Source organism: Saimiri boliviensis, chromosome 4, assembly GCF_048565385.1.
Source record: "Saimiri boliviensis isolate mSaiBol1 chromosome 4, mSaiBol1.pri, whole genome shotgun sequence".
NCBI lineage: Eukaryota > Metazoa > Chordata > Mammalia > Primates > Cebidae > Saimiri > Saimiri boliviensis.
Window position 1 is genome coordinate 148,902,833 of NC_133452.1, and position 21,673 is coordinate 148,924,505.

The 21,673-nt window shown below is 43.4% G+C and overlaps 1 protein-coding gene across 1 annotated transcript; it reads left to right on the top strand.

Annotated features, from left to right (window-relative positions):
* The first annotated feature begins 2,063 nt into the window (after positions 1 to 2,063).
* Positions 2,064 to 21,659, top strand: PAK1IP1 (PAK1 interacting protein 1). Its single transcript, XM_003927352.4, has 10 exons — positions 2,064 to 2,219; positions 5,040 to 5,202; positions 9,860 to 9,980; positions 10,055 to 10,129; positions 10,916 to 10,968; positions 12,426 to 12,571; positions 12,663 to 12,760; positions 16,117 to 16,216; positions 16,940 to 17,063; positions 17,221 to 21,659. The coding sequence occupies exons 1-10, from the start codon at positions 2,136 to 2,138 to the stop codon at positions 17,433 to 17,435; spliced, it is 1,179 nt and encodes a 392-aa protein (XP_003927401.1). The 5' UTR covers positions 2,064 to 2,135; the 3' UTR covers positions 17,436 to 21,659.
* Positions 21,660 to 21,673: the final 14 nt, after the last annotated feature.

Sequence of the window (21,673 nt, forward strand, 5' to 3'; positions counted from 1 at the left end):
GTGGAAAGTTACACATTACAAAAAAAGGAATCTAAATCGTAAAATAATTTGAGTTTTTGTAACACAATGAAGACAACTAGCACAAAGTGAAAAAATGACTTTTATTTTTTTTTTGAGACAGTCTCGCTCTGTCGCCCACGCTGCAGTGCGGTGGTCCGATCTCGGCTCACTGCAACCTCAACCTCCCGGGTTCAAGTGATTCTCCTGCCTCAACCTCCCGAGGGGCTGGGATTTCAGGCGCCCGCCACCACGCGCTGCTAATTTTCCTATTTGTAGTAGAGGCGGGGTGTCACCACGTTGCCCAGACTGGTCTCGAATCCCTGACCTCAAGTGATCTGCCTGCCTCGGCCTCCCAAAGTGTTGGGATTACAGGCGTGAGCCGCCGCACCTGACCAAGAATGATTTTAGAAGAGTGAACGAATACAAAGATTTCCACTAGACTGAAGACTAGTTTGTCAACAGCATTTCAGTGTCTGTGAAGTGCTTACATTTGGAGTTGACAAAGCTGGCAGATGACAAGGCCTTTCTCCTGCGCTACAATGACAACCAAAGCATTCAAAGTGAAATCATCTCCGCAAGACCCAAATCGGCCTCTATTAATTAACACGTACTGACAATCCAGAACACCAGAGAAGAAAAGTTCTTGGAAACAGAAGGGTCTAAGCGCTGCAGCATTGTATCGCACTTGTAATGGAGGCTGAAGTTTTTTTTTTTTTTTTTTTTTTTTTTTTTTTTTTTTTTTTTAAGACAGAGTCTCATTCTGTCGCCAGGCACCGGGCTGGAGAGCAGTGGCACAATCTCGGCTCACTGCAACCTCCGCCTCCCGGGTTCAAACAATTCTCCTGCCTCAGCCTCCCAAGTAGTTGGGACTACAGGCACGCAGCACCACGCCCAGCGAATTTTTTTATTTTTAGTAGACGGGGTTTCACCATGTTGGTCAGGATGGTCTCGATCTCTTTACCTCGTGATCCACCCGCCTCGGCCTCCCAAAGTGCTGGGATCACAGGCTTGAGTCACCGCGCCCGGCCAAGGCTGAAGTTTTGACCAGGACGGACTATTAGGCATCTTGTTTATCAACTGACCTACTGCGGTGTTGATGAGAACTATACGAACCAAGATTTACTCTATTGGGAGTTTGTGAGAAAGCTGTAATGTCTAACGCATCCCTCAATCTCTAAACCTTATTAAACTTTTTTTTTTTCTTTGACACGGTGTCTGGATCGTCGCCCAGGCTGGAGTGCAATGGAGCGATCTCGGCTCACTGCAGCCTCGACCTCTTGGGCTCAAGCGATCCTCCCAACTCCGTCTTCAGCGTAGCTGGGGCCACAAGGGCGCGCCGCCAGGCCCGGCTACTTTTTAAATCTTTTTCGTAGAGGCGGACTCCAGCTATGTTGCCTAGGCTCACTCCTCCCTCCCCAAGAGGTGCCGCCACCTTGGCCAATACGACCCCAGAGTTAGACAAGTGAAGCAAGCAGGCAGAGAAAGCGTGCAGCGCCAGGCGGGAACGCTCACAGGTCTCGCACACCGGGTCCCTCGAGGCAGCGCGGGCGCTGAGCCGCTGGAACAGGTCACCGCGAACCACCCCTCCTTGCCCTGTTACGAAAGGCTCGTTCCCACTGCTTCCTGAACAAAAAGGAACCCTAACTCTTCTACTCTCGTAGTACACAGCCCACATCAAATCGCACGCCAAGACCTGCACCTCACTGCCAGGATCCCCAGCCACAGCCACGCCCCACCGGGCCGGAAGTCGGCCCCGCCTCCTCCTCGATATCACGGAAATGAGGGTCTTCGCAGAGGATGTCCCGCCCGCTCCCCGCAGACTGACCTAGCTCTCACCTTCCTAAGATATGCCTGCTTGCCCCCAACTTTTTTCTTCTTGCAGCGAGAACGTCCTTATGTGGCATCCTTACTTATTCTCCTCTTGGGAAATCCATGTGCTCTTCCAGCGCTGAAAGTGTTTCCACGTTTACAGGCGACTTAAAGGCAGCCCTGAACCCATGACGTATATTCGGGCGCCGAAGAGGAAAGGACCCAGGCCTTTTTTTTTTTTTTTTTTTTTTTTTTTTTTTTTTGACGTCCGGTTCCGTCGCCTCCAGGTTGAGCCGGGCTGGCGGAAGAGGCACGTGCTCTGCTCAATGGAGCTGGTTGCGGGTTGCTACGAACAGGTGCTCTTTGGGTTCACTGTACACCCGAAGCCCGAGGCGTGCGGAGACCACGAGGTGAGATACCGCGTACCGGGAGACAGCCGGAGGCGGGGCCGGGAAGGTCGGGTTTGGTTCCTACACAGCAGAGGTAAACATTGGAGCGCCTGCTCTTCACTGTCAGATCTCTGGATGAATTGATGAATCAAACCTAAGAGACTTAAGGGAAAAGCTAACCTTTTAAAACACAGAATGGACATTTTTATCAAAATGAGACAATATCTGTCTCTTCCAGTAGACAAAAGGGCCACGGGACATAGGAAACGGCATTTCTGCATACGGACAGATGAGTCGTAGATGGTGGATTTCAGGGTAGCTAGATCCCATAAGTTGACAGTATTCAAAATTTAATGAAAAACGATCTCGCTGTTTCTCTGAATTTCTGTCCTAGAATTTTACAAATTATTAGAGCTAGATTAGGAGAAATCACTTACAGATAAAGCGATACCAGTTCGTTATTTGTTGGGAACTTATTTGCGAGCTGGGCAGTGGAGTTGCAAAGATGCTGGAGGTATGGATCTTGCCTTAGAGACGTTCCCTCCGTAAGGGTTGGAGGACTGAGGAGAGAAATTACAGCAGAATTACTAGGTGTGTGAATAGAAAGCTTTAGTAGGTTGCCAGTAGTCAAATAGGTAGATAGGACTGTACTCAGGACTAGAAATCCTACCTCCTAACATCTAGCTCAGTTTTATTCTTGAAGCAATTCTAAGTATTTTCTAGAAACCTGTTTTATTGAGTACAGTACTTCTTTATGAAGTCAAGGTGTCAATCTTGAATTACTCAGAAAATTTGGGAGTATGTCACTCGACCTGTTGCTTTTGTTTATTTTGTTTCCTACTCCAGTTATTTGCTTTTGGTCTTTGGCTGAAAAGTGATGTGTTTTGAATAGTCAAAGATGGATACTATCGAGTGTTTTCTTTTCTTTTTTTTTTTTGAGACGGAGTTTCGCTCTTGTTACCCAGGCTGGAGTGCAATGGCACGATCTCGGCTCACCGCAACCTCCGCCTCCTGGGTTCAGGCAATTCTCCTACCTCAGCCTCCTGAGTAGCTGGGATTACAGGCACGCGCCACCATGCCCAGCTAATTTTTTGTATTTTTAGTAGAGACAGGGTTTCACCATGTTGACCAGGATGGTCTCGATCTCTTGACCTCGTGATCCGCCCGCCTTGGCCTCCCAAAGTGCTGGGATTACAGGCGTGAGCCACCGCGCCCGGCCTTGAGTGTTTTCTTTGTAGTGAAATTACTTAACTATGTTCCAGACACACAGTAGGCCTCACAGCAATCCTGAGGCAGATACAGTTGTTCTCATTTTTGCAGATGAGGAACCAAAATATTCCTTCTGAATAGGTTAAGTGACTGCTGAAGGCCATGCAGCTAATAATTGGCAGAGCTGACCCAAAATGTCAGGAGCCCCCGCAAGGGTCTCTTGACATTTGAAGCTCTTAACCATTCCCCTATACTGCTACTAAATCTAAGCGATAGCCTAGATAAACTCACCTTATGTGAATTTGAAAAGTTTATTATTTGATTTAAGCCCGTAGCAGCCCCTCAAGAATGCTTGATTCAAAGGAGACCCCCTTGGTCTTAACTGATGGAAGGAGTATCTGTTGCTGTAATTATGAAGGACCTGATTTGCAGTAACACGTGTTCAAAGAAGTTTAATGGGTGTTTTCCTTTTTCTGTTTGTTTCCCAAATACTTTTTGATGCAGTTCCTTCAGTTTAAGGAGTGTGTGTGTGTGTGTGTGTGTGTGTGTGTGTGTGTATTTTGCTGTCATACTTCACATTCATCCAGACTTCCTAATCCTATTGTCACATGGCAATAAGCATACAGGTGCTGAGATTTCATTATTGGTGATTCTCTGGGGCTTATGTTGGCACTCATGGAAACATACCTTTACGCTGTTGGTTTTTCTTTATAAGACTTGTTGCCAGGCATGGTGGCTCATGCCTGTAATCCCAGGACTTTGGGAGGCTGAGGTGGGTGGATCACTTGAGACCAGGAGTTTGAAACCAGCCTGGCCAACATGGCAAAACACCGTGTCTACTAAAAATACAAAAATTAGCTGGGTGTGGTGACAGGCACCTGTAATCCCAGCTACTAGAGAAGCTGAGACATGAGAATTCTTGTGAACCTGGGAAGCAGATGCTGCGGTGAGCTGAGATTGTGCAGCTGCACTCCAGCCTGGGCGACAGAGCAAGACTCCATCTCAAAAAAAAAAAAAGATTTGCGTAGGATCTAAAAGTCTTCTCTTGTCCAGTCTCCATTACTGTGTTCTAGAGTGGTGATACCCAGTGTTGCCTTCCCTTGCTTTAACTTCCTTAGGAAGTCTCAAGTACTTTGTGTGAAACTGCATGCCATTTTGTAGTTTTACATGTCATTTTTCCATTTGCAGGATCCACTGATAATTTTCATGAATTGCGGAACGATTTATCTTTTCTTTTTTTTTGAGACGGAGTTTTGCTATTGTTACCCAGGCTGGAGTGCAATGGCGCGATCTCGGCTCACCGCAACCTCCGCCTCCTGGGTTCAGGCAATTCTCCTGCCTCAGCCTCCTGAATAGCTGGGATTACAGGCACCATGCCCAGCTACTTTTTTGTATTTTTAGTAGAGACGGGGTTTCACCATGTTGACCAGGATGGTCTCGATCTCTTGACCTCGTGATCCACCTGCCTCAGTCTCCCAAAGTGCTGGGATTACAGGCTTGAGCCACCGCGCCCGGCGATTTATCTTTTCAGTAACCGAAAAATGGTTCCATGATTCATGAAAACTACCAGTGGGTAGTTGGTAAAACTGTGGCGTGACCGTGGCGTTAATTGTGTGTTTTCATCTTCAGCAGCAGTGGACTCCTGCGGCTGACTTCACTCACCATGCTCACACTGCCTCCTTGTCAGCAGTAGCTGTAAACAGTCGTTTTGTGGTCACTGGGAGCAAAGATGAAACAATTCACATTTATGACATGAAAAAGAAGATAGAGCACGGGGCTCTGGTGCATCACAGTGGTAAGAAAATTGTATCCCTTAAGATAAGAACATGGAGGTGTTCTTTAACATCTGACTTCAGTTGAGCAATTTGTTGTATCTATTTTATAGCAGATTCTGTGGTAGAAGATAGAGGAATTTTTTAAAAAATGGTTTCTTAGCTTGGGGCAATGGCTCACGCCTATAATCCCAGCACTTTGGGAAGCTGAGGCAGGTGGATCACCTGAGGTCAGGCCCTTAAGACCAGACCCATCTCTACTAAAATACAAAAAAATTAGCCAGGTGTGGTGGCACCTACCTGTGGTTCTAGCTACTCAGGAGGCTGAGGCAGGGGAATCATTTGAACTCGCGAGGCGGAGGTTGCAGTGAGCTGAGATTGCGCCACTGCACTCCAACCTGGGCGACAGAGTGAGACTCCGTCTCAGGGGGAAAAATACGGTTTCTTGCTCTGGGTTGTCTCACAGTTCGTATTGCAAGACAGAAAGGAGGAACTTAACTCAGGGAGTAAGGGAGTCAGAGTGAGGTTTCACTGAAATCTTCCTTAAAATGAATCTGAATTATCTTTTTTTTTTTTCTCTCTTCTCATCTGAATTATCTTAAAAGAGAAATGTCAGTTGTTAGGCAGGTACAGTTTGCAAGGAGGGAGAAAGGACATTGCAGGCAGAGCTGGCAGTATGAGGAGCACAAGTAGTAGCATCGCAGCAATATCTCACTTTACTGAGGGCATATTGTGTACCCCGCAGTGTGCCAAGAAAGTAGTTTTATCTTTAGTTCATAGAAGAGAACACCTAGTTTCAAAGATGTTGCTTGACTTGCCCAAGGTCTCAAAACAGTGGAACTAGAACTTGAAGCTAGGTCTAAAGCCCATGCTTCTGACCGCTGGTGTGCACGGGGAGCTGTAAGCTGTTCCAGATTATGAGAAGGTTAAATTGGAGTATGAGAGGCCACAGAATCAGATGGGACCAGATCCTGGAGACCTTGAGAGAAGGCAGGTAAAGGCTGAATGGGAGGGAGGGAGCAAGCCAGCTAATGAGTGATGGGGGCTTGAGGAAAGTACTGCCAGTTTGATGTGGGAGGGCTGCTGAGATCCCAAACAGAAGGACTGATGAAGGCCTGCCCCATTGGAATTGGCAGCTATGGATCGAGCAACATCAGTTTGCAAGGTTTGGAGTTTCTTCAGTAGTAAGCCCCAGACATTTCCCTAGAGAGAGGAAGGTTACTTGGTGTGTGCAGTAGGAGGATTGAGTTAGAAGGGAATTAAGAATTTTGGTGAAGGAGTAGATTCGGTTGTCAGCATAGAGAAAATCTGTTGTCAAGGGCCTGGAGATCTCTGAAATACAAAAGCAGGTGGAGTGTGAGTGCAGGAAGGCGTGAAAGGCTTGGGAAGATGTGAGCTTGTGGTCAGCAAGTAGGTTCCCAGAGGTCAAGATTTCTAATGTGGAACAGCTCTACGTGGTAACGATGCCCAGGCTGTGGGTGGGGGGGGGACTGAAATACAGAGGAGGCAGAGATCACTGGAGTTGAAGTCAAGGAGTAGTAATTCCCACCTTGTTGGGTTTTCCACACTGGTGGAAAAGGTACCCAGGATAGTGGCAGAATCAAGGGAGAGAAAGACTGAACGGGTAAATTTTTTTCTTCTTCAGTACCAAACATTTTATGCTGTTTTTATTGCATTTTCCCAGGGGACAGAGAATGAGGAGTAACTTAGCTAAGAAAGTGGGTTTTCTGCAAAGGCAGATAAAATAGGTGCCTTTTTTCCTATCCAATCTTGTATTTCAGAGGATCCACACCGGGCATTGGTTTCCAGCAGTAAATATGCAGCCATAAATGGCTTCCTTCTATTAGATGTTCTCTTACAAAATACCTTAAACTGAATAATTTCCATTAATAGAGATTTATTTCTCACGGTGCTAGAGGCTGGGGAGTCTAAGATTAAAGCACCAGCAGATTTTTATGTCTGCTAAGGATTAGCTGTCTGTTGCTATGTCTTCATATGGTAAAAAGGCAAAGCAGCTCCCTACACAATTCTGTAAGGTCCAGCTTGAGAGTTGGAGCCAGTTTAAAAAAAGCAAGCAAGCAAACAAACAAACAAACAAAAAGTTGTTTTTTTTTTTTTTTTTGACAGGATGTTTAGGCTTTATTGGAAAAATCCCCGGGCGGACTGACTGGACCCGTACAGCAGGGGAGGGTCAGCAGTCTCGCGCCGGTTTTCTTTGTTCCGTGATTTTTATAGAGGTGGGGGAACCGGGGAGTGAAGGAGGTGATGTGACAGATGGTGATTGGTCAGTTGGACCGTCAGGCGGGAAGTCAGTGAAGGGCTGATAAGGTGGTCGGTGATTGGTCTGATCGGTTGCTGGGCAGAAAGTTGCTGAGTCACCCGGGGTCGTTTGTACTTGGGGCTAGGACGCTGGGCAGTGTGAGACAAAGGATATCCACGTGGTGAGGTTAGGTATTTTCCGCGTGGCCGGGGCCTGGGTGGGAGCAAGAGGGGATCCAAGGGTCCTCTACCAGACACTAACATCTTATACTATTTTAGTATGGAATTTACAGTTTATAAACCATTATTGGTACATTACTATCAACTTATGCATAATTTATTCTGATTTCCTTAGTTTTTTTTTTGAGACGGAATTTCGCTCGTTACCCAAGCTGGAGCGCAATGGCGCGATCTCGGCTCACCGCAACCTCCGCCTCCTGGGTTCAGGCAATTCTCCTGCCTCAGCCTCCTGAGTAGCTGGGATTACAGGCACTTACCACCATGCCCAGCTAATTTTTGTATTTTCAGTAGAGACGGGGTTTCACCATGTTGACCAGGATGGTCTCGATCTCTCGACCTCGTGATCCACCCGCCTCGGCCTCCCAAAGTGCTGGGATTACAGGCTTGAGCCACCGCGCCCGGCCAAATTTTTTTTTTTTTTATAAGCGGTTGCTCTTTTGCCCAGGCTGAAATGCAGTAGAGTGATCTCAGCTCGCTGCAACTTCTACCTCCTGGGTTTAAGTGATTCTCCTGCCTCAACCTCCCTAGTAGCTTGGATTACAGGCACCCACCACCATGCCCAGCTAATTTTTGTATTTTTAGTAGAGACGGGGTTTTACCATATTGGCCAGGCTGGTCTTGAACTCCTGACCTCAAGTTATCTGCCCACCTCGGCCTCCCAAAGGGCTGGGATTACAGGCATGAGCCACCTCGCCTGGCCAGAAAAACCTTTTATAAGGTCAATAATCTTGCTCATGAGTCATCCTCACCTAAAGGTCCCACGTCTTAAACTATCACCTTGGCAACTAAGTGTCAGCAAATGAATTCTGGGGGACAGGTTCACACCATGGCAGACTGTCCATAACTGCTTTAACAGCTGTCTTACCCTTCATCGGCTGTGCTTTGAGTGTTTTAAATATACATTATTTTTTTCTCCTTTTCCCACACCCACTTCATACAAAGAAGCCTTCTCTCTCAGGTTTGGAAGAAATGTTACATTTGATCTGCCCATACCCATTAGTACAAGAGTTCAACAATAAGAAAAGGAATTACATAGAAGGAGTTTAGACTTGAGGGGGTGAATGAAATAGGGTTCTTGGTTTCCCTCCATTCCTTGTATAAATCCTTTTTTTCCCTTCTCTTTTAAAAAATTATTTTCTTTTTTTTCCTTCAACTCTTAAGTTCAGGGGTACACATGCAGGATGTGCAGGTTTATTACATAAGTAAACGTACCTTAGTGGATTGCTGCACAGATCATCCCATCACCTACGCATTAAGCCAGACATTCTTTAGCTGTTCTAATGCTCTCTCTCCCCCCACCCTGCCCCTCCCACAGGCCCCAGTGTGTGGTGGTCTCCCCTATGTGTCCATGTGTTCTCATGATTCAGCTCCCACTTACAAGTGAGAACGTGGTATTTGGTCTTTCTTTTCCTTTTCTCTTTTTTTTGTTTCTTTTCTTTTCTTTCTTTTTTGAGAGGGAGTTTTGCTTTGTCACCCAGGCTGGAGTGCAGTGGCAGGATCTCAGCTAACTGCAACCCCCACTTCCCAGGTTCAAGTGATTCTTTTTTTTTTTTTTTTTTTTTTTGAGACGGAGTTTCGCTCTTTTTACCCAGGCTGGAGTGCAATGGCACGATCTCGGCTCACCGCAACCTCCGCCTCCTGGGTTCAGGCAATTCTCCTGCCTCAGCCTCCTGAGTAGCTGGGATTACAGGCATGCGCTACCATGCCCAGCTAATATTTTGTATTTTTAGTAGAGACGGGGTTTCACCATGTTGACCAGGATGGTCTCGATCTCTCGACCTCGTGATCCACCCGCCTCGGCCTCCCAAAGTGCTGGGATTACAGGCTTGAGCCACCGCGCCCGGCTCAAGTGATTCTTATACCTCAGCCTCCTGAGTAGCTGAGACTATAAGCAAACACCACCACGTCCAGCTAATCTTTGTATTTTCAGTAGAGATAGGGTTTTACCATGTTGGCCAGGCTGATCTTGAACCCCTGACCTCAGGTGATCTGCCCGAGAGGCTGCAGTGGGCTAAGATTGTGCCATAGCACTCCAGCCTGGGTAACAGTAAAACCCTGCCTCAAGAGAAAAAAAAAAAAAGGCATTGAGTGTTTTACTTAGCATAGTATAGCCTTCAAACCAGAAATGGAGTTTGCATTTATAATGAATATTATTTTTGCCTGTTTTGTTTTTTTCCACAGGCACAATAACTTGCCTGAAATTCTATGGCAACAGGCATTTAGTCAGTGGAGCGGAAGATGGACTTATCTGTATCTGGGATGCCAAGAAATGGGAATGCCTGAAGTCAATTAAAGCTCACAAGTGAGTTGGGCTCTTCCCTTTGGCATTCTCCATGTGCCAGTCAAGTTGGGGACTAACTGTTGGTTTCATTTTAGAGGACATGTGACCTTCCTTTCTATTCACCCATCTGGCAAGTTGGCCCTGTCGGTTGGTACAGATAAGACATTAAGGTAAGTCATTAATGCTCAAGAGCATTTTTCTAAGGTGTATCTTTTACTACAGCTCTCCACCATTTAAAAATACTGTGGAATGCCCTACCTGTTTCACAGTGTTTTTAAATGGTGGAGAGCTGTAGGAAAACATGGTGGCTTATGCCTATAATCTCAGTGCTTAGGGAGGCTGAGGCGAGTGGATCACGAGATCAGGAGTTCAAGACCAGCCTGGCCAATATGGTGAAATCCTGTCTCTACTAAAAATAAAGAAATTAGCCAGGCATGGTGGCAGTGCCTGTAATCCCAGCTACTCAGGAGGCTGAGGCAGAGAAGTGCTTGAACCTGGGAGGCGGAGGCGGAGGTTGCAGTGAGCCCAGCGCACCACTGCATTCCAGCCTGCTCAACACAGCGAGGCTCTGTCTCAAAAAAAAAAAAAAAATGGTGAAACAAGGGAAAGGTCAAAAGCTAGTGAACCTTTTCATAATGGTAGGATAAAGATGATAAGCTCTGTATTCAAGCATGTGATTTTGCTCCAGTCATCATAGCTGTGAAGTGAAGATTTTAGGAAGGGAAGCCTTTGGAAAATACAATGGTTACAACATGTTAAAGGGATATGGGAATGGAGCAAGCCTTAATCCTGCCTGATAATATTTCAAGATGTTGCTGTAAGGAAGATAGCAGGTCTTTTAAATAGCCAATATTTAGTAAAATTGTCACTTGAGTAAGTTGGCATTATGCTTGTTCTTTTACGCTTCATAAATGTTAGTTGGTGATCACACCATAAGTGAGCTTCCTGTTTTGCAGAACGTGGAATCTTATAGAAGGAAGATCAGCATTCATAAAAAATATAAAACAAAGTGAGTATTTTTGTTTGAAATACAGGTTGAGCATTCCTAATCTGGAAATCTGAAATGTTTCAAAATCTGAAACTTTTTGAACACTGATGTGATGCCTCAAGTAGAAAATTCAACACTCGGCCGGGTGCGGTGGCTCACGCCTATAATCCCAGCATTTCAGGAGGCTGAGGCCGGTGAATCACCTGAGGTCAGGAGTTCAAGACTAGTCTGGCCAACATGGTGAAAACCCATCTCTACTAAAAATACAAAAATTAGCAGGGTCGGGTGGCAGACACCTGTAATCCCAGCTACTTGGGAGGCTGAGGCAGGAGAATCACTCGAACCTTGGAGGCAGAAGTTACAGTGAGCCGAGATTGGCCATTGCACTCCAGCCTGGGTGACAAGAACAAAATGCCATCTCAAAAAAAGGAAAAATTCAACACCTAACCTCATGATGGATCACAGGCAAAATGTTGTTTCATGCCCAAAATTATTTAAAGTATTGTATAAAATTACCTTCAGGCTAGGTGTATATAAAACATAGATGACTTTCATTTTTAGACTTGAAACATAAGTTTCATGGGTTGTATCCTTGAGATATTTTGCTGTTTAAATGCAGATATTCCGAAATCCAAAACAGTTCTGGTCTCAAGCATTTTGGATAAGGGATACTCAACCAGTATATTTTACAGTGACTTAATGTACTATGAATATAGATAGATAAACATTCTTACATATGTGCATGCTACACATTTATTTCCCTGCATGGTGGTGGTTACCTCTGAGCAAATGCTTTGGGTTACTTTATTTTCCCATTTTTAATTTTTATTTTATTTTATTTTATTTTTGAGATGGAGTCTTGCACTGTCACCCCGGCTGAAGTGCAGTGGCACAATCTCAGCTCACTCCAACCTCTGTCTCCTGGGTTCAAGTGATTCTCCTGCCTCAGCCTCCAAAGTAGCTGGGATTACAGGTGCATGCTACCATGCTTGGCTAATTTTTTGTAGTTTTTGTAGAGATGAGGTTTCACCGTGTTGGCCAGGCTGGTCTCAAACTCCTGGCCTTAAGTGATCCACCCACCTTGGCCTCCCAAAATGCTGGGATTATAGGTGTGAGCCACTGCACCTGGCCCACCCTTGACTTTTTGACCCTAGATTATTTTCTAAAATATTGAACTTGTAAAATGTTTTATGAAGAGCAAATGGGATAATGAATTTGAAAATGCACATTATAAATATTTGCTATTTTTATTACCATGATCATTTTATGTTTTATTTATAAAATAATAAATAGGTCGTGCATGGTGGCTCATGCCTATAATCCCAGCACTTTGGGAGGCTGAGGTGGGTAGTTTACGAGGTCAGGAGATCTAGACCATCTTGGCCAACATGGTGAAACCCCGTCTCTACTAAAAAAAATTAAAATTTAAAAAATTTAAATAAAAAATAATAAATAAACTTTATTTTTTTCACTTGTAGATGCTCACATAGTAGAATGGTCCCCAAGAGGAGAGCAATATGTAGTTATCATGCAGAATAAAATAGACATCTATCAGCTTGACACTGCATCCATTAGTGGCACCATCACAAATGAAAAGAGGATTTCTGCTGTTAAATTTCTTTCAGTAAGTAATTAGAAATCAGTGACTGAAGTTTGTGGTGATGGTTGGAACTGTTGATGACATTCTGCATATTATTATTTTTCCTCTCTCCTAGGAGTCTGTCCTTGCCGTGGCTGGAGATGAAGAAGTTATAAGGTTTTTTGACTGTGATTCGTTAGTGTGCCTCTGTGAATTTAAAGCTCATGAAAACAGGTAATTTTACCAATCTCAGGTGTATATGTTGAGTCTTAATAAATGGTATATATGCAGTAGTTTCTTAAACCAGGGTATATGTTTTTATTAACTGCAGAAATAATCAGACATACCTATGTGGACAGTATATGGTTTCTGGAGTCTAATAAAATGGTGGAAAATGTTATCTTCATGGCCTTTAATAATGCAAAAGTGGGCTGGGCATGGTGACTCATGTCTGTAATCCCATCACTTTGGGAGGCCACAGTGGGTGGATCACGAGGTCAAGAGATCAAGACCATCCTGGCCAACGTGGTGAAACCCCATCTCTACTAAAAATAGAAAAATTAGCTAGGCGTGGTAGTGCCTGTAGTCCCAGCTACTTGGGAAAGCTGAGGCAGAAGAATCGCTTGAACCCAGGAGGCAGAGGTTGCAGCGAGTCAAGATCACACCACTGCACTCCAGTCTGGCTACAGTGCGAGACTCCCTCTCAAGAACAATGCAAAATCGGTGAAATTGTTTTTGGGACTAGTCATTTGCACAAGATAGTTTTTTAAATGTCTGTTAGATTTGGAGCCTAAAATCAAGCATATTTGAACAAACAAAAGACTAAAGTATCTTGAGCTTTGGTCCCAACTACTTTTGTCCTTTTACGTAATTCCCCTTGCCTACTTCTTCCCCCTTTACGACTGATTTTTTTTTTCCCTGCAGGAGAAGTGAATTGTTATTGAGTTCCAGTTTTGTGCCAGTCTTTATTACCTTTTAATGCTTACTCTATTTCTAGGGGGTAGATAATCTCAAAGTAAGTAGTTAAGTGGCTTGGCTAAGATTACCCCACTCTTAGGTAATGGAGCTGAGAGCTGAACTCAGTTTTATCTGACTCTTAGATCCCTGCTTTTTCCAGTAATTTTGAAAAAGGCGATCTAATGTACAGAGTTATATTTTGATGTGTTTCATTTGCATGTTTTATGTCTCAAATGAGTCTTAGTTCTTATTTATTAAACAGTGGTTAAGTTTTAAGAAACCCGTACTTAAGAGTACTGCACTCACTAAAATAAAGGCCTTGCTCTTTCCCTATATTGGGAAGTAAACATATTCTTCAAGGTCGCCCATTCCAGATGTACTAGTAACACTTAAGATATTTGGCCATTCAAAAAAAAAAAAAAAAGATATTTGGCCATTCATTCAGTCAAGTATTCATTGATCATCATTATGAAATACTATACGAGGTATTTAATAATCAACAGAAAAGACAAGAGCTTGTGCTCTCATGGCTCTTCTGTTGTAGCGAGGCAGTAGATTATAAAGGAAGCAGATCATTATGACAGAATGGAAATAGAAAAGTAGAGTGATTAAGGAGTAAGGGTAATTGGTTTAGATAGGATGATGAGGGAAGGGGATGTGAGACCTTACGAATGAGAAAGGAGCTAGTTTTAAAAATAAGAGAGAGTAGGGCTGGGCACCGTGGCTCACGCCTGTAATCCCAGCACTTTGGGAGGCTGAGGCAGGCAGATCACCTGAGGTCAGGAGTTCAAGACCAGCCTGACCAACATGGAGAAAATCTACTAAAAATCCAAAATTAGCTGGGTGTGGTGGCACATGCCTGTAATCTTAGCTACTTGGGAGGCTGAGGCAGGAGAATCGCTTGAACCTGGGAGGCAGAGGTTGCAGTAAGCTGAGATCACACCACTGCACTACAGCCTGGGCAACAGAACGAGACTCCATCTCAAAAAAAAAAAAAAGGAAGAGAGAGCCACAGGTGCCAAGAACCTTAGGGAGAACAGAGCTTGGTGTATTTTAGGAGCAGATAGAAGACCTTTCTGACTAGGTGACAGTGAGCAAGGAAAGGGTAGTGGAAGCCAAATGGTGCCTGTAATCATACTTTTTCGTACTATGGAAAAATTTAAAAGCATTTAGACTGGTTTATGGTACTAATTTTTTTTTTAATGGTACTAACTTTTTAAATTAATTAATTTATTTTAATAGAGATGGGGTGTCACCATGTTAGCCAGGCTGGTTTCAAACTCCTGACCTCAGGTGATCCACCCATCTCGGCCTCCCAAAGTGCTGAGATTACAGGTGTGAGCCACTGTGCCCGGCCTTATGGCACTAACTTTTTTTTTTTTTTGAGACAGAGTTTCACTCTTATTACCCAGGCTGGAGTGCAATGGCGCGATCTCGGCTCACCGCAACCTCCGCCTCCTGGGTTCAGGTAATTCTTCTGCCTCAGCCTCCTGAGAAGCTGGGATTACAGGCATGTGCCACCATGCCCAGCTACTGTTTTGTATTTTCAGTAGAGACGGGGTTTCACCATGTTGACCAGGATGGTCTCGATCTCTTTTTTTTTTTTTTTTTTTTTTTTTGAGACGGAGTTTCGCTCTTGTTACCCAGGCTGGAGTGCAATGGCGCGATCTCGGCTCACTGCAACCTCCGCTTCCTGGGTTCAGGCAATTCTCCTGCCTCAGCCTCCTGAGTAGCTGGGATTACAGGCACGCGCCACCACGCCCAGCTAATTTTTTGTATTTTTAGTAGAGACGGGGTTTCACCATGTTGACCAGGATGGTCTCGATCTCTCGACCTCGTGATCCACCCGCCTCGGCCTCCCAAAGTGCTGGGATTACAGGCTTGAGCCACCGCGCCCGGCCCGGTCTCGATCTCTTGACCTCGTGATCCGCCCGCCTCGGCCTCCCAAAGTGCTGGGACCACAGGCTTGAGCCACCGCGCCCGGCCTATGGCACTAACTTTTTAAGACTTGCCACCAGCTTTAGCACCTGTCACTGTGTGGCCAGTCTTGCTTCATCTATATGCCCAGCCACTTCCTCTCCTATGTTATTTTAAAGTAGACCCCAGAGTTTTAAGCCTGGAAGTTACAGGATTTGATTTACATTTTTAAAAATTGGTAAGGGGCAAAATAGAAGCAGAAAGGCCAATGAGGCTACATCTGTGATCCAGAAGAAAAGTGCTGGCAGCTTAGATGGTGGCACTGGAGTGGAGGGAAATGGGTGTGTGGGAGAGGCCTTGATTTGTCGTTTCTGCTGTCTTTTCTCTCTTTACTGAACTTGGAATGTCTTGAGATGAAGGGCTTTGTTTTACTCATCTTTAGTTCCTTTGTAATAACCTGATTATTTATAGTTATCTATTGTCTTTTCAACTTTTCCTTCAGATATGGTGGGCAGTTGATTTTACCTTGTATTTTGGGCCTGAATATCATTCACTAATGGAATGTGAAGCATAGTTATGTTTTAAGGCACCATTCATTGAGCAGTTTGTAAATACTTGAAACGTTGAGAAAGCACTAGTCTGTGTGTGTAATTTTATAACAATATTAGACTACTTGGAGGAAAAGATCTTTTATGGTGTTAATATTTCTATCCTAGGGTAAAGGCCATGTTCAGTTTTGAAATTCCAGAGCACCATGTTATTGTTACAGCATCAAGTGATGGTTTCATCAAAATGTGGAAGCTTAAGCAAAATAAGGTCAGTGCCTTAACACAATCTAAATGCACTTTAATACAAGTCTTGCTCTTAAGTGAGGTAGAATTTTTTTTAAGGGTCGTAAGACATAGATCTTTAAATAAACTTTTAAAATCTCCTCCAGGCATGATTGATATTAATGGTTTTAAAGTTAGGGTTCCCAAGGAGCTGCCTTGATGGCTGTCATTTCTGAGTCTGAGCTGGCAGGATCTCAGAACTCTCACTGCTCTTTTTAGTCAGAGAAGCTCTACTTTCCTCTCTCATATATTGGAGTTCTCTGGAAGCTCTTAGGTAAAAATACTGCCATTGCTAAAAACAGTTTGGAAGTTCCTGATCAGTTACGGAATTAACAAACCATTTGAACCAGACAGTTTGGAAAATTAAATTCCCTCCTATAGTCTTACAGTCTCTCTTGGTTTATTCTTTGTTCTCTCATAAACACATTCTATGAATATGGTTTGTTGAATGTTTCTTTTTCCAGGGTTCTTTGTTCAGCCCTAGAAGACCTGATTCTTTTCTTCAGAATTTTCAATTTCTGAATACTTCTCAGAAATTGGCTCTGTGAATAACATAGTCAAACTAACCATGAATGAAGATAATATATTGCTTCTGAATATCATATTTTATACTCAAGAAAATACAGGAAGTTTTAAATTAAGGTAACTTGATCATGGAAAAAGAAATTACTGAAAATTCACATTATGAATGTTTGTTTCTTCTATTTAGAAAGTTTGCCCTTCTTTACTCTGTGAAGTAAACACTAACGCCAGGCTGACATGTCTTGGAGTATGGTTAGACACAGTGCCAGACACAAAAGCAAGCCTTCCTCCAGCTGCAGAGCCTTCTCCTGGTAATCGAATTTCATTGTTGTGAAATAAATAATCTGTTATCTCTTAAACTGTAGAAGTGGAGGAAATCTAGATAATTTCACTTTATTGGCAACCTGTGTTTATTTCATTCAAGGGGGAAGAATAGGCTTTTTAAAGGCACTGTCTTTTGTGTTTTAGTAAGTAAAGAACAGTCCAAAATCGGCAAAAAGGAGCCCGGTAACACCGTGCACAAAGAAGAAAAGCAGTCAAAACCTAACACAAAGAAATGCGGTTTAACTGATGACAGTCAGAAAGCAACACAGGAAAGTAGCCTGGTATCAACCAAGAAGAGAAAAAGGGTAGAAGTGTTGGAAAAGAAGAGGGAAAAGAAGAAAATAAAAGCAATGCAGTGAATCCCAGGTGTCTCCGAAAAGAACGCTTATAGATGGAATCATTCTTGATTCTATCTATATGGAATCAAATCAGATGTACCTTAATTTTATTTTTTCCCCTGAGTAAAAGCAAGGAATTTCTTCCTTTGAAGAAAATATACATAGTAAAAAGCCACTTTTAAGGGTTTTTTTTTTTAAACAGTGGTAAATTACTTTTGGCAGACAGTGTTTTGTGAATTATGTATCATGTTGATATATGTTAATATGTCATATGTAATTTTTACTTGTACAAAGCAAATAAAGATCTTTCTCAAAACATAATATAAAATAATATAAAATATTGAACACATTATTTATCAGATTTGGATTAAGGAGTCATTATTCAAAATTTTCTCCTAAAAGGGGAAGAATTTAAGAACAGCCTTTGGCCTCTTCAAATGGTAAGTAGTAATTTTAATGCAAATCGTGTTTATTTTGGTAACAAGGTATAAAAAGATTTTCATACCAAAAATTAAGATAAACTTAAAGATTGTGTATATATAAGATGTATATGTATAAAACAAACATGCTTAAGTTTAGGACCACATATGTAAGATCACAGAGAGACTGGCAGACTTCTTTAAACTACTCTTTTCCAAGCAGTAGATGTACAAAATAATTTAAGGACAGGAAAATGACCTTTCTAATTTTTATTTTATTCTTTTCAGGGCATCAGAAAAATTCACTTAGCTGATCTTCTCATAAAATTAGTCTTAAATCCAGCCTGTTGATAAATATTTTTCATCTTTTCATACCTGGAAAATTATTTTTTTCAGTAAGTTACTAGATGTTTTGAAAAGATGCATTTGGCTGGGCATGGTGGCTCACACATACAGTCCCAGCATTTCGGGAGGCTGAGGCAGGCTGATAGCATGAGCCAAGGAGTTTGAGACCAGCATGGGCAACATAGGGAGACCCCGTCTGTCCCCAAAACAGCTGGGAGCCACATGCATCTGTAGTCCCAGCTACGCAAGAGACGGAGGTGAGAAGAATGGCTTGAGCCCAGGATGTGGAAGTCACGGTGAGCTGAGACTGTGCCACTGTACTACAGCTTGGGCAACAGAGCCAGACCCTGTCTTAAAAAAAAAAAAAAAAAGACATAATTGGGGATCCATAGGTTTTTATTAACTGGGCAGATACTAGATACCTGAGACCATCAGGAGAAACTTCTGATTAGGCAGAATAAGATATCTAACAGGCACTGGAATTGCCACTCCATCGGAATAAATTACCTAGGAAATGAACCAAATTGTGTGTCTTAGTATCTGTCTACTCTTCTTTGTTAGCTTATTTCAGCCCTGTTAACATAAATATAGGTCACTGCCTTGTTTTTCTCAATTCAACTTCAATTTTGAGATCATTGTAGATTCCCATACACTTGTAAGAAATACCGAGATTCCACCAGGTTTTCCCAATGATAATATCTTGCAAAACCAGGACAGTATCACAACCAAGCCAAGATATAATAGAAATGATAGTCATCAAGATACAGGACATTTCTTTTTTTTTTTTTTTTGAGACGGAGTTTCGCTCTTGTTACCCAGGCTGGAGTGCAATGGCGCGATCTCGGCTCACTACAACCTCCGCCTCCTGGGTTCAAGCAATTCTCCTGCCTCAGCCTCCTGAGTAGCTAGGATTACAGGCACGCGCCACCATGCCCAGCTGATTTTTTGTATTTTTAGTAGAGACGGGGTTTCACCATGTTGACCAGGATGGTCTCGATCTCTCGACCTCGTGATCCACCCGCCTCGGCCTCCCAAAGCGCTGGGATTACAGGCTTGAGCCACCGCGCCCGGCCGATATAGGACATTTCTATCACAAGAATCCTATCTGTTGTCCTTACAAGCCATACTTTTCTCTTGTGCTCGTATAGCTCCACCCACCTTCGTAACCTCTGGCACTAGTGATCTCTTTTCCATTTCTATAATTTTGCCAAAATTATAATTGGATTATACTTTCTTTTGGGATTGGCTTTTTTCACTCACCATAACCTCTGGGCATTGATCCAGCCTGTTGCACCAGTAGTTCTATTTTTAGTACTGAGCGAGATGTCAATAGAGATATACCATAGTAAACACCTGTGAAAGGACATCAGGAATGCTTCCTGTTGTTAGGTATCTAAATAAACTGCTGTAAACATTTGTGTACAGGTTTTTATGTGAACCATAGTCTTTATTTCTCTTGGATAAGTGCCCAGGAGCTCCAAGGTTTTTCAGAATAGCTGTATGATTTTACATTTCTACTAGTAATGTTTGAGTGATCCAGTTTTTCTGCATCATTTCCAGCATTTAATGTTACTCTTAGCCATTCTGGTAAGAGTGTAGTGATATCTTACTGTGGTTGTAACTTAGAATTGCTCTGCTAGCTAATGATGTTAATCATCCTTCCATGTGCTTATTTGCCATCTGTGTATCATAATTGGTGAAATGTCTTTTGTCCATGTTCAAATTATATATTTTATTCTTTTTTGCTGTTGTATTTCAAGAGTTTTTCTGAGATGGAGTCTCGCTCTGTCACCCAGGCTGGAGTGCAGTGGTACAATCTTGGCTCACTGTAACCTCCACCTCCCGAGTTCAAGCGATTCTCGTGCCTCAGCCTCTCAAGTAGCTAGGATTGCAGGTACATGCCACCACACCTGGCTATTTGGATTTTTAGTAGAGGTGGGCCAGCCATGTTGGCCAGGGTGACTTCAAGTGATCTTCCTATCTAGACTCCCAAAGTGCTGGGATTACAGGCGTGAGCCGCCACGCCCAACGGAGAGTTTGTTATATATTGTAGAAATGTTTGTAGGAAAATATTTTTGCCTAGTCTGTAGCTTGTATTTTATCCTAACAGTCTTTTGCAGAGCTAAAATTTTTTTTATTTTGTTGAAATCCAGTTCATCAATTTTTCCTTTCATGGATCATGCTTTTAGTGTTAAGCTTAGGAAACCTTTGTCTAGCAAAGGTTTATCTCTTTGTCCTCAAGAGGTTCTATGTTTTCAAAAGGTTTTGTAAAGTTTTACATTTAGTATGTGTTTAGTAAATGTTTAATTTGAAGTTTATTTTCTTGCCTATGGACATCAACTTGCTGTAGCCTCTCGTTGAAAAGACTGTCCTTCCTCTATTGAAATGCATTTGCCTCTTTGCCAGAATTCAACTGAGCGTATTAGTGTGGGTCTGTTACTGGGCTCTCCATTTTGTTATGTTGATCTGTGTTGATCTTTTTGCCAGTACCATACAGTCTTAATTAGTCCAGCTATATAATTAAAGCTTTGAATTTAGGTAGAATGATTCTACCCCTTTTCCCTTCTGCCTTTCCATATGAAATTTAGGATAGTTCTATCCTTCTCTCCAAAAAAAAAAAAAAAAAAAAATTATTTACAGTCGTGTCACGTAATGACAGGGATACATTTTGAGAAATGCCTCATTAGATGATTTCATTTTATGTGAACATCATAGGGTGTGCTTACACAAACCTATATGGTAGAGCCTGCTAACACACCTAGGCCATATGGTAGTCATAGTCTTAAGTGACCACCATTGTATATGCCATCCGTTGTTGACCAAAATGTCATTATATTGCAACCTCTGCCTCCCAGATTCACGAGATTCCCCTGCCTCAGCCTCCCTAGTAGCTGGGATTACAGGTGCACACCACCACACCTGGCTAATTCTTGTCTTTCTAGTTCTTTTTTTTTTTTTTTTTTGAGACGGAGTTTCGCTCTTGTTACCCAGGCTGGAATGCAATGGCGCGATCTCGGCTCACCGCAACCTCCGCCTCCTGGGTTCAGACAATTCTCCTGCCTCAGCCTCCTGAGTAGCTGGGATTACAGGCACGCGCCACCATGCCCAGCTATTTTTTTTGTATTTTTTAGTAGAGACGGGGTTTCACCATGTTGGCCAGGATGGTCTCGATCTGTTGACCTCGTGATCCACCCGCCTCGGCCTCCCAAAGTGCTGGGATTACAGGCTTGAGCCACCGCGCCCGGCCTAGTTCTATTCATTTTGAGATGGAGTCCCGCTGTGCAAGACCCAATTCCAACTCTGTGTTTCTGGCTTTTGGCCACTCGGGATACAACCTGGGACTGGTGCTGGTCGGCCCTGCAGGCGCTGTGGATCAAGGAGGCACAGAGATTCCCCGCCGGGTTTGCGGGACTCCGGCGCGCGCCGCCAAGCCCTGCCTCGCTCCCCGCCCCCTGGACGCAGGGCTGGTGTTGCTACTCTGCGGCTGAAGCCCCG